The sequence below is a fragment of the Pelobates fuscus genome, chromosome 7 (assembly GCF_036172605.1).
Source record: "Pelobates fuscus isolate aPelFus1 chromosome 7, aPelFus1.pri, whole genome shotgun sequence".
NCBI classification, from domain to species: Eukaryota; Metazoa; Chordata; class Amphibia; order Anura; family Pelobatidae; genus Pelobates; species Pelobates fuscus.
The window spans coordinates 53741897-53755229 of record NC_086323.1 but is presented as its reverse complement, the minus strand read 5'-3'; the positions used below and the strand labels follow the sequence as shown (position 1 = coordinate 53755229).

Genomic DNA, 13333 nt, shown 5'->3' with positions numbered 1-13333 from the left:
CACACAAATTGTGTTTATTTACTAAACTGGGAACTGTAGAGAACTCCAAATGGCAAAGCTGAAGCTAAAATAGCCAAAACTGTGGCAATAGCCAAACTGATGAATTTTCCCAAATTAGCTTGTTTTCCTTAAATGTTTCCATTCAGATTTCAGTTTGTTTTAATTTGTTGCACGGCATAGTAATACAATTCAATAATAAAAAAAAAAAAAGGCCAAAGTTCCAAATCAATCTTTTATTTAATCTGTAAAAAAACAATAGTAAAGTTTAATTTCTTCCATGGTACAGGGTCTGTGATGCAATTCTGAGTTATAGACCCCGCTAAAACAGAAGGGGCTAAGGCCTCACCCCCTTGGGTATATATATTGTTGCAGGGTGCTTTCTATTCTCCTTACCACCTAGTATGAAATGATTTAAGCAAGTCCCCACTATGTCATCTGCTCTGCAGAGAAAGCTAGGCTTGCACAACCTGAATGGGCTAGTATATATCTGCTACTAGATTCAATTCACTATCTCCACCATTAGCCTTCAATATAACTGAGAACAGGCTGGAAGCCAACCACAAATTTGGATACGTTCAGATTGTCAAACAAGCTCTATAGCTTTAACAAAATCTTTCTAAAACTGCTGTTGCTGGATCCTGCTACATTACTAGCAAGTCAGCGGATCCCGTGATATTACAAATTTAAAACAGCAGCCCTATAAAGCAAACCTATAAATATAGTAAGTTGTTGTAGAATTCTGCAAGGGAAGTGTTTCCACAATCCAGCCTACAGTGACTAATGAGTTTAACAAATTAAGGCTTCCTCACAAGCAGAGAGCCCTATAAAACAGTCATTTTGCAGCACTAGTTGAGGTCACAAATGCCTACAAAAATAGCTGCATCAGCAAGAGATCTTTTGTGGGGGCTTTGTCACTACATTACGTAATGGAAAGAAAACCTAATTTAAGATAGACCACAAGCCCTGACTATGCAAATAAATGCAAGTCACTCCCTACTGCCAATGAACGGTGGTTTTTATAAGCTCTGACTCATGGACTAAAACATACCCTCCTTTTGTTGGTATTGTAAAATGTACTCAAGTTAATACAGCTATAAAAGGAAGCCCTTTTTTTGAGCCAAAGTATGAGATATCCCTTTAAAACACCTAGGACCTGAGGGAGCACATTAAACTCCAGGGACCTTGAGGATTGAACTGGTTAATTCAAGATATAAAAGCCGTAGATTGCAAAAAACGCCACTCCTGAGAAGGTTTCCTGGTAGAGTGGGATAGAGTATGGAAAGGATCATTACAGGCAGAAGCTGGGTCAGCCTCATGGCTAAGCTGAATAGAGGGGTGATGCTGTTTGGTCCAAAAAGGATGAGGTCGTAAGGCGCAATAGTATTGATGTTGGTGGAAGGAGCACTATGTGTGCTTTGATTTGCAATCTGTACATATCTGGGGAATGGGTGGTTATTTAAAGAGCCCAGCTCATTGAGGGCATGTACGAAAATGCAGATAACTTAACACTCCTGTCAACAGAGCACTGCACTCACAGCACACATTCACTTGTACTGTTTGTTCAAAAAAGTATCAAAACAAAAGCCATAGAGAAACAGAAGGAAGAATAGAAATGTGGCAGCAAGAGAGTAGGGGTTAGTTTAACCACAGCCAGGCTGCAGCTGAGGGTTTTGGTCTTGGCACCAGCTCTCCCATCACACGACCAGCCGAACATTCAAACTGTCTTCCTGGCAGTCAGCACTCTGACTATGGAACCCACACCTCCCACTGCCAAGGCCTGCAAATGAGGTAAAAAGATTTGGTTTAGCAAAGAGTTATCAGCACCAGATCTGTTCATGTTACTTCTTCAGGGTGTGCAGAGCAGACAAACTCACTCTTGGGTTAATACTCAATACATTGTTCCATAACAGACGGACAAATTAAACGGACACTAGGCACCTTAAGCACTTCATCTGATTGAAGCAGTTACGATTAGTTTTACACGGATTAAGAGTCCCCAGTGCCTGTTGCTTTGCCGCCAGCTGGAGGCATGGCTAAGGCAGAGCGCACAGCTGCCCTGCTCAACCAGTCATTGCTTCCACATAAGACCAAGCAGCAGAGAGTCCAGATTGTGGGCACCCACAAACTTTCATTTAGTGTTAAATCATTAGAAAATGTTTTAAGGCATAACAGCGCCAGGGGACTACAGCTGACATAACCACTTAATTGAGCAGTATGATGTCTAGAATGTTCCTTTAAGGGACACTAAGTTACCAGAACAACTACAGCTTAATAAGTGTTCTGGCGAGTATAATTCATTGCCTGGTAATAATATGACTGGCCTTAGATGGCCACTGGAGGGGCTCGCTGGCTCAGGGCTGCACAGTAAGCAGCTCTGCCGTTCAGCATCTCCACACTCTGCATGTGGACGCTGAATTTTCCTCAGAGATGCATTGATTCAATGCATCTGTATGAGGAGGTGCTGATTGGCCAAAATGTAATATGGCCCCACCCCCTTGCCGATTTCAGCCAATCCAATACTTTCCCCATGGGGAAAGTATTGGATTGGCTAAAAATCGGCAATTCTGATGATGTCACCAAGGGGGCAGAGCTAGCGCCGGCTGACCCGTGTGGCGGTGGAATTAAGGTGAGCTTTAATTGCTGTTAAGGGGACTAAGTATCAAAACGAAAGGGGTAAGCCACCTAAATGGTGGGTTAAACACTATAGGGTCAGGAATACAGGTTTGTGTTCCTGACCCTATAGTGTTCCTTTATATGCTATCAGAGTAACAAACAACCACTGTTTATCCCCTTAAGGACACAACTTCTGGAATAAAAGGGAATCATGACGAAATATTTCCGTCATGTGTCCTTAACCCCTTAAGGACACATGACATGTGTGACATGTCATGATTCCCTTTTATTCCAGAAGTTTGGTCCTTAAGGGGTTAAGGGGTTATAGATCAGAAAGCCAACAGATTAATCTCTTGCTGTAAAAAGTACATCTCCATTAATGCTTAGCAATCAATACACTGGAGATACCATTTACTTACAAGCATTATATTTTCAAGTTGTAATAAGGTGCTTACTGATCAACAACTGGAGAGATTGTTTCACAGAGAAATAATCTGGAAAGAATTGCTTCTGGTGTGCTGCTAGCTTTCGAATTTGTATAAACAGATACAGATTAGAAAGCTAGGTGACTTAAAATTACATTGGGTGCCAAGAAAGCCTTGGCAGCTGCGTGGCCACACTCTCCTATATACAGTAAATCCTGAACGTTAGCTACAAAGGGGTAGCAATCCAAAGTTCAAAGGTTTATTCTCAAATGAGACACCAACAACAAACATACCGTACAACGCTTTGGCCTAATGTCTTTAATAAATGTATAATAACTGGCATCTTAGTGACAAATAATAAAAAAAAATGACAAATCTTAGTGTGCGAGTATACTCTAAACAGATATAGGCAACCTTTGGCACTCCAAATGTTGTGGACTACATCTTCCCGGACACTGTGCAAAAAATTTGGTTGTAAGAGCATTATAGAAGATGTAGTCCAAGACATCTGGAGTGCCGAAGGTTGCCTACCCCTACTCTAGATGTTGTGGCAGGGGAACTGCATGCTCAGTGTCTCTGGGCCCACACTGAAGCAACATTTACTGCTATGCCGTCAGTAGATCAGGAAACTCCAGAATATCAACATATAAATGAAATAAGATGCTCTTTTTAGAGACACCAGGTCATGTTACTCATCATGGGATTTACTTTGTATTAAATATCTGTGTACCTATTTCCTTTCAATGGATTTGTGTCAAAAAAAATATGAAGGAAAGACTGACTGGAACAATCTGTATTAGAAAACAACGCAAATTATATAAATTTCCCTGCTAATGTCTGTATCACCTTTTCGTGCCATTGCAGTAACACAGCACTGCTGTTTTCAGAGGGGTTCTCAAAGCCTTTGTAGATATATTTCATTAGAAGGTCCACACCATTCTTGTCCAGGGACTGCACAGCCTTCTCAATTTCGTTGGTTTTAAAGGAGATTAGAACCTTGAGTACCAAACTTTCCGCTCGATCCTGCAGGAGAAACAAGGGCCGGTGAAATCAGTTACCAGATATGCAAAGAGGACAGGTGAAATGACACCTTTTTGGATGTTATCAGTGGGGGTTTATTAACGAAACAGCAACTTTTGTTGCGATGTAAAGATTTAAAAAAAAAATACAAAATAACCTCCGTTACATGGTTTTCAGTTGACTGTTTAGTAAATAAACTCCAATCTTTAAATAGACAGTAACACTTAAATTTATATGAAATAATAATTACATAGACAGATACAGATTAGAAAGTTAGGTGACAATTACATTGGGTGCCAAGAGAGCCTTGGCAGCTGTGTGGCTGAAAACATCTGCTGCCTCTATCTATGAGGTCATTACAAAAATTAATGTCTTAAGCATATCCTTTTATCTGTAGTAGATTCATCACTCTGCCCACCAACTCCCATTTCTCCCCCCCCCCCCCCCCCCAGTGGTATTTTTTTTGTTTGTGTTACAACATTACAATAATTATAAAATTGAGGTGTGTATGGCTACATAACACACTGTTTCAGGCGGGCAATGCACTTGACTCATGTCTCCTTAATAACAAATATAAAGAATAAAATGTCCCAGAATCCATTGAACATGGCCTAGGATAACATGTGCCTGCAGGGAATATGGGAGTAGCCATGTGAGATGCAAAGCTCAGGACATATCAGTGATAGAGCAGTTTTGATCACTTTCAGAGGCAGCTGAGGAAAGCTTGTTTCCACTTGATACTATTGAAGTGTGTACTAGGGTAAGGAGAGCAACTTTTACAGGGCTGAGAAAAATAGGAACTGTCGTCAACAAAGATGCAACAGTTCCTCTTTCAAAGCTAGACATCTCTAGTCTATAGAAAAAAGAAGGGGGAAAAGTGAACATATCTAAATACAGGCCATAAAACAGTATCAATTCAAGATTTGCATGGTCAGAATTCTATTCTATTGAGTAATTATTTGCTCATTTAAATAGAAAAAAAAAAAAATTAAAAAAAAATCATAAGAATAATAATGGTCTCTGTAAGCAATACAAGTCAATTAACAAGGGACACATTCTGCTTGATTGTGAAAACACAAGCGGAAGTATAGAAGGTTTACACAAGCTGCCTTCCAGTAATCAGAGACCGGAAAGAGAGCATCTGTTCTTCCTCCTACTAGTGTTCCGAGTGCTAAGTAGGCCATTTAACTACAACAGTGGATGGCACAACACACTGCTTTTTTAAAAACAAGACCTAAAGAGGGATATAAACACCCAGACCTTTTCTTTTTTTTTAAACAGGAATTATTTATATAGCGCTAGCAAATTCCATAGCGCTGTACAACGGAATGACATGATTTAAGCAAGGGGTCTGGTAGAATTGCAACTGATGATATTTGGTGATACTGGGGAGACAACGAGCAAATAATGAAATATATTATAAAGGACACCCTACATAGACAACTACTGGAGTTCGTTGCGATTACGGAGTACTGAGCCTTTGGGTGCGGTCCCCAGATTTTCTGCAAAACCATTCTGAAGAAGCTCACCGCGCTGACCAGTTTTTAGGTTGAAACCCAGGCGTTAAGAACCATTGAGCACACATATCTGATCGACAAACAAGTACCAACGCTCCATCGCTACAGATATGCATTATTTTGGTACTTACCTTGGTAGACTGGTTCTTTGTATAAATGGGTGGGTTCTTTAAAACAGCTTGAAGAGCACCCATCATGTTTCCTGTACACCAGTGTTAAGGAAATCGTGCACAAACTCACAGAATGACATGAAATTAACTTTTTAAAGGTCTCGTAATGTTAGCTGCAGAAAATATGTATAGTGTTTAAAGAGGAGTGGTCACTCACTTTTTTTTTATTCCATATTAATCAAAAGATATAAGCAAATACTTCTGTCTTATCGACAAAATTATATTTTGTAAGAAAGGGGAGCTACAAAATCTCCATAACAATGTACACTAGAGAGTTCTATGGCACCCCAGTGTACATATGCTAGATACTACATGGCATGTCTAGTGATCTCTCAAGTTCTTCCACCTGTTTTGTAATTCCCTGCATGTGCAAGAGTACAATAGTGAACAGTAAATCTACCATCTCCCTCTTCATGCAAGCGATTATATTGATAGGTCTTCATTAAAACACAGATGCACCAAAAAAACACACAATTGCACTTTTAATGGTTTACTGTTGTCAGAATTCCAATGTCATGCAAGCTGCGGTTGTTATGGTGCTTTGAGTGTTTCTTTAAAAGACTTACCTATAATAAGCGATATCCTACATGGGGTCTTAATTATTTTAGTTGTAATTGCTGGCTTTAGGATTAACCGAGCTCCAATAAAATTACCTACTTATTCTCTGCAAAAGATTGGCATTCCATGTTCTCCCCATCAAAGATAGACCACAAATAAAATTTATATTGATAACTTGACTGCAAGGGTTAGATGCACAGAGGATAAGTGGTCATCGATTGAGACTACACTATGCGGAATTCCTTGCATAGAAAAATTGCTTATTATCGGTAGATGTCTTTTAAAAAGGCCTGAAAAGCAGTCTGGTAAAGCAGGATGTCCAAGGAAATATGGTCATTAGAGGAATTCTCCAGTGCCAGGAAAACAGATTAGTTTTCTTGGCACTGCAGGACCCTGCAGTGCCCCTCTCCCTCCCACCATCCCAAGTTGGTGAAGGGGTTGAAACCCCCTTCAGTGACTTGCCGGAGTCCAGCGTCGATGTCCCTAGGTGCTGGGTCAGGCTCCGCCTACACCCCCCCCCCCGCTAACGGCAGCCGTCGGGGAGATATGCAATGGCCGCGCACGCGCATTAGTCCTCCCCATAGGAAAGCATTATTCAATGCTTTCCTATGGGGATTTCCGCAACGCTGGAGGTCCTCACATAGCTGGAGGACGTCCAGCATCGTATAACACACTTTTCGTGTTCTGATAGACAGCCACTAGAGGAGGACTTGACCCTGCAAGGTAATTATTGCAGTTTATGAAAACTGCAATAATTACACATGCAGGGTTAAAGGTAGGAGTTGGCACCTAGACCACTCCAATGGGCAGAAGTGGTCTGGGTGCCTGGAGTTTCCCTTTAATGACAAAAGATTTACACTTTGTTTGAGAAGGGATTTTTCTCTCTTTTTGTGGCGTATTTAGAAATTGCTCAAAGTTGGAGCATTTCAGTTTTATAAACTGCTCAGATCTGATGATGCTGCCAGAAGTCCACCTCTGGCAGCATAATTAGCCCACCTAAAACAAGAGGCTGCTAATGTTAAAACGGTGCATAAAAAAAATGTTCGTCATCAGCAAGCGTAGCATGTTCCAACAGACATAGAATGGTGGCACAATAACCCTCTCTGTGCTGCCCCTCAGCCCTACCAGCGTGACATCCCTCCCCAGTAAAGAGGGGAAATGACGTCACAGAAGAAGGGTTTATTGCGGGTGGAATTGAACTACTCTACTGACAAGAGTGTCAAAAATTAAAGGGACACTCCACTGACCAAATGAATAAAAATTTAGAATTTACCATTTAGTAGATATACCCCCTGAAGATATGTGCATGCAAAGGCATGGGTGCGTGGCTATGTATGTTTTTTTAAGTGGTCATGGTGCCTGGAGTCTGTATATACTACTTTCTGCTGAAAAAATGCTGCACAGACAGACATTAACCCCCATAGCTGCCGAAGATTTAACTCCACCTGGGTATAATTGGCGCCCGACTGCCAATGGTGGCATACCCACCTCCTCTGTCCCCCCCTAACCTCACACCTGCTCGCATGAGGGGGAGTAGCGTCACCCAAGATAGATCAGGCTGCATGGGGAATTTTAACTTTGGGATGTAAAGGAGGTTTAATGTTGTTATTTCTTAAAGTTTGGAGGGGTGGACAACCTCACAAAAGGTTACTCTACCAGAACAAAACTGTGTTTTATAAGCACGTTTTCCCATCATGAGAGAAACACCACGCACCACCGTAACATTTTAAAACGTGATTTATTTCATAGTACAAAACTAGAATTCCGGGGGCGGAGCCTGGCCGTCAACCTAAGCAGACGCAGGGGACTCGAGCTCCTGCATCCCGGGCCAGAAAACCTGCAAAATCGTGGGCGGAATAGCCCAAAGAACCACCAGGGTGCAACACCCAAGTCAGGGTGCACCTCTGGGTACAACGAGACCTTTTTCTGTGCTCGTAGGAGCCGGAAAACCAGGACGGCAAACGCGGCCTACGGAGACCGGAGCTGGGGAGAGGCGGCCGCTCTCTTCGGCACCGGATCCCCTCGCGACGAAGCAGGTTTCCAAACCCCCCCCCCTCTTGGACCGGTGGGGGATATCCCGGTCCTACTAGCTGGACGGACCAAGCAGGCTGACCAGACCCAAGCACTCACAACTGGTAGCAGCAAGGAGCAGGCAGGCGGATCGTATCCAAGATGGCCGCCCATCATGAATCACAGAGGGGAACCACGAGCAAGGGTGTGCAGCCCTCCTCCCTAGAGGCCCTCGACAGGCTTTGCTCGGCCTTCTACAAGCTACAGCGCAGCAGGGGCATGCCCAGTTTTCAAGCGGCACGGGCGGTGACCATATGGGTTCGACCGCTGACCCGCCGACGCTATTATGGCGCTCCACTACAGGTACTCCAAGCAGGCGTTCGCCCACTCAAGCAAAAACAAGCGACTAAGACGGTGACAACTCACCCCAACTTGGGCACCCAAATTCAATTACCCACTCACCACCGCGTGGCACCGGACCTAATCACAGCGAGACCACTTACTGGCAGACGGAACAGACAGAGAGCACAGCCACGACCCATCGGAGGAAAAACCCTGAAGGGGTATTTACCCTGCTGCACAGGTACACCAGGCACCCAAGAGACTCATACACAATGCCAGCAGCTCAGCAGAGCAGGCATCGGCTGAACACAGACATCTCTACAAACTGAGGCCTAAACATCACCACAGATTCTCAGTTCACCCGGCAATATGGCCCTACGGACTCTCCTGGACTAATCCTTTTTGTAATTTTTGTGATGAGCAGAACAACCTACACGAGACTCTCACATTAAATATCAGACTGTCACTATGCCATCTCACACCCTCTGGTTGTGTCCCCAGACAGCTTGCTACTGGCCATTCCCATGCCAACTAGCCTGCATGCCTGGCAACCTACCATTCATATATGTTCCTCTATAGATATAAACTTAAATGATTCCTTGTTTTCAAATATAATGAACATACCTCTACTCACTGACACTCTAACAGGCACCACAAATGCAGACACAACCCGCTTCTGATGTATACTCTCATGCCTCAATGTTCTGTTTAAATGATACCTTTTCAAAATTTACGCTTCAAGAACAAATATTGTTATCCAATGTGAGTCGAGAAAAAAAGAGAATTACTTATATTTAACAATCAGCTAATATAGCCTATTGAAGTTAATACTGCATGCTGTTAATTAACACTGTTCATAATGTCTCCCTAAGTTGTGCACTAGCGCAGTTACCTAAGCATAGGTAAACGCTGATCACTTAACTTACCCAGATGACACATTTTCTTATAGATATCAGACATATGCACACTGCATGTTTTCACCATGATCAACCTCTCTATAAGTAGTTTAAAAATGTGCACAACTGGATTAGCATAACTAACATAACCAGCCTAGTAGCATGTTATTATATCTTTTGCTCTGACGTTTATAAACATTATAATTTTTCTATTCGTATACCTACTAACGCTGATACTTGCATGTCATATATCACTAGATAGTCTTACCACGTTAAAAATGCTTACAAAATGTGCTTTCACCTCAATGCCACATATGTATGAATCTGTGATATTACTGTGATTATGTTTGCTGTTGTGGCAGCGTATATCATTTTGTCAAACCATGCACAACAAAAATAAAGAATAAAAAAAAAAAAAAAAAAAAACTAGAATTCCACGCCTATAAATTTACTAATGTAGTCTAGAAGCACACACAGCACTGCTAACCAACCAACATGTGCCAACAAAAGGTGCTGTACCAGCTGTAGAGGTAAACGGAATACGACCACAGCTTACGCAAACCTCAAAAGAACAATGGCCGCCCAGCAAGCTAGGTCTAGCTTTCAAATTCCTCACTAAGACAACATATCACGGCGTCAAAATTGTGACAATTACACTGGTATCTCCTCTGTTTAACCCCTTAAGGACACATGACATGTGTGACATGTCATGATTCCCTTTTATTCCAGAAGTTTGGTCCTTAAGGGGTTAAAGAGAAAGTGGTCTATTTTAGTTTTCTTGTGAAGAGAAAAAGGGACCCGGAGGTTATTTTTAAAATTAGCAGGAATGGACCAAATACGAAAATATTTCATTTGCACTTATTCCATTCCTCACAGTTTGAGCCTCCTTCTTCCTGCATTCCTGAGTTTCAAGCAAGACTGTGCATGCATCCTTTCCAGCTGGGCTGTACACTGTGTACTTATTGATAAACTACGTGAGGTGTACACTCTAGGTATAACCTGTGCCAGCTAGATAAAAGGGCTCAAAGTGCAATCACAATGCAGCTATTGATTAAATCTCTCCCCCACAGTTTACAACAAAATAATCTCACTCGCTAGCAGAAAAATAAAATGCAGCAAACACAGGAACATAAAACACAGTAAAGGTACAAGGTGAAAGCATTTAGAGAACAGGAGAATGTGTGCAGTGCCCTTACATACATTATTACACTGCCTGTTCCTCTTCATTTGTGCAAGCAAATCCTCCTCCCACACAGTGTACAGAGCGGTTTGTGTGTGTGCATACCTACACTACAGGAAAACGTGACATATACCACAGCTACAAACAGTGAAACAAAAACCACAGAAAGCACACAACACCTTTAACAACAAGCACCAGTGATGCTTAGCTAGGCGATTCCCTAGCAGAGTATCACAGAAAGTGTAGTCCAGCATCTTTCATATATCCATGCAGATAGCAAAAACATTACTCCTTGCATAGTTATATAGTTACATAGCTGAAAAGTTCAGCCTTCCTCGCATATGCTTTTGCTGTTGACCCAAAAGAAGGCAAAAAACCCAGTCTGAAGCGCTTCCAATTTTGCAACAAACTAGGAAAAAATTCCTTCTTGACATTATTGTTATTAAAAAGTCTATTGTACCTTTCTCACAATATATAGGAGAAAGAAAAAAAAAGCCATTTTGTGTATCCTTAAAATATACCAATGAATAAAAGCATTAGTGGGGGTTTCCCACACAGTGCTTTGTGTGCGTGTATTTTTCCACCTATAGCTGTATGGGACACCAAGCATCCCTCTACTCATATTGTATCTCATTATAGGTGGGCATATTTTTGCTTCTATGTGTTTATTCCTAAATTCACTTAACCTACATGAGAATGGCAACAGCACACTACCCTGTATGAATAGGAGATTGTGTGTGTATTGAGTGTGACATGTAAAGTGCTGTGACATGTAAAGCTCTGCGGAATAAGTTGGCGCTATATAAATACCAGTAATAGTAATGTTGAATATCAGTCTCCTTATGTGCCTATGTACTGTGTGAATCAGTGTATGGACCAGCTGTGCCATCAGGGGGTGGTGCATTTGTATAGAGCAGGTGGTTTGTGTATCTATAAAATAGATATGTATGGAACTGGCAGTGGGTATACAGGTTTGTATGGAGCAGGCTGCGCGCATACATATATATATATATATATATATATATATATATATATATATATATATATATGTGTGTATTAATGAAGCAGGCTGTGTACATTTGTAAGTATGTAGCAGGCAGTGTGCATATAAATACGGAGCAGGCTGTATGTATATAGGTATGCATGTATGAAAAAGACTGTGTATATCTAAGTATGAAGCAGGCTATATGCATATAGGTATTTATGTATGTATGAAGCATGTTGAACACGGTGTGTGTATATAATGTATGTATGAACATGCAGTGTGTTTGTATGACACATGCAGTGTGTATATAATGTATGCATGTATGAACACATGCTTTGTATGGATATAATGTATGTATGAACACGGTGTGTATATGATTTATGTATAACACATGCTATGTATGTATGAATGACATGCTGTGAGTGTATATAGTGTATGTATGAACACATGCTATGTATATATAGTGTATGTATGAACACATGCTATGTATATATAGTGTATGTATGAACACATGCTATGTATATATAGTGTATGTATGACACATGCTATGTATATATAGTGTATGTATGACACATGCTATGTATATATAGTGTATGTATGACACATGCTATGTATATATAGTGTATGTATGACACATGCTATGTATATATAGTGTATGTATGACACATGCTATGTATATATAGTGTATGTATGACACATGCTATGTATGTATGACATGCTGTGAGTGTATTTATGACACATGCTATGTATATAGTGTATGTATGAACACAGTGTATTTATGACACATGCTATGTATATAGTGTATGTATGAACACAGTGTATTTATGACACATGCTATGTATATAGTGTATGTATGAACACAGTGTATTTATGACACATGCTATGTATATAGTGTATGTATGAACACAGTGTATTTATGACACATGCTATGTATATAGTGTATGTATGATAATGACACATGCTAAGTATGACACACAGTGTGCTCATATTAATCCATGATAGAAGGATATCCCCGTATAGCTCCATCCACTTCCCCCTCGTCCGGTCCTTGCTGCCCCTCTGCCACCTCCTCCTCATCTACGAACTTGTTCTCGTCGTATTCATCCACATCCACTCTCCGGAAGCGGGCAGACACCGTGTTCTTCGCCATCCCGGAGCACAGCGCCGAGCAGCAGGCAGGGAGCGGCCGGACTCAGTGAGCAGGCGCAGCGGCTTCCGCTTTTACAGCCGACCGGCTTCCGGGGCCTGGCTGGCAGGGTGGGAGGGGGAGAGAGAGGGAGAGAGGAGGGGGGGTTCTTCATCTTCACCAGCTATTAGCATACAGAGCCTGGCTGCCACTACTGAGTTAGACATGTCAGTGGTTATGGTTAATGACTGATAACACCCATATACAAACACATGGGGGATGTCAGAGTCAGCCAGCACTGCTATACCTCCCAAGTGTCCCTGTATAGGAGTGACAGTCCCTATTGTGAACCCAAACCCCTCCATCACCCTTTACTATCCTAATGTCCCTCATTTCTAGTAAATCTATATTGGTTTGTCTGAAAGAGCTCATCATCAATAATACTTGCAGTAATGTGTCTTTAAACTACAATATGTGTTTAGAAATCAGTC

The 13333-nt window shown here is 41.6% G+C and overlaps 1 protein-coding gene across 1 annotated transcript; it reads right to left on the bottom strand.

Annotated features, from left to right (window-relative positions):
* Positions 1–213: 213 nt before the first annotated feature.
* On the bottom strand, positions 214–12935 carry ARPC5 (actin related protein 2/3 complex subunit 5). The gene is made up of 4 exons (XM_063428257.1): positions 12727–12935; positions 5707–5779; positions 3885–4061; positions 214–1777 (listed from the first exon to the last, which is right to left on the bottom strand). The coding sequence occupies exons 1-4, from the start codon at positions 12864–12866 to the stop codon at positions 1715–1717; spliced, it is 453 nt and encodes a 150-aa protein (XP_063284327.1). The 5' UTR covers positions 12867–12935; the 3' UTR covers positions 214–1714.
* Positions 12936–13333: the final 398 nt, after the last annotated feature.

Coding starts and splice junctions, on each gene's coding strand:
- ARPC5 (XM_063428257.1), bottom strand. CDS start 12,866: ATGGCGAAGAACACGGTGTCTGCCCGCTTCCGGAGAGTGGATGTGGAT. Junction 5,780..12,726: donor GTGGATGGAGCTATACGGGG/ATATCCTTCTAT, acceptor ACACTGGTGTAC/AGGAAACATGATGGGTGCTC. Junction 1,778..3,884: donor TACTGCAATGGCACGAAAAG/GTGATACAGACA, acceptor CCTCATTTGCAG/GCCTTGGCAGTGGGAGGTGT.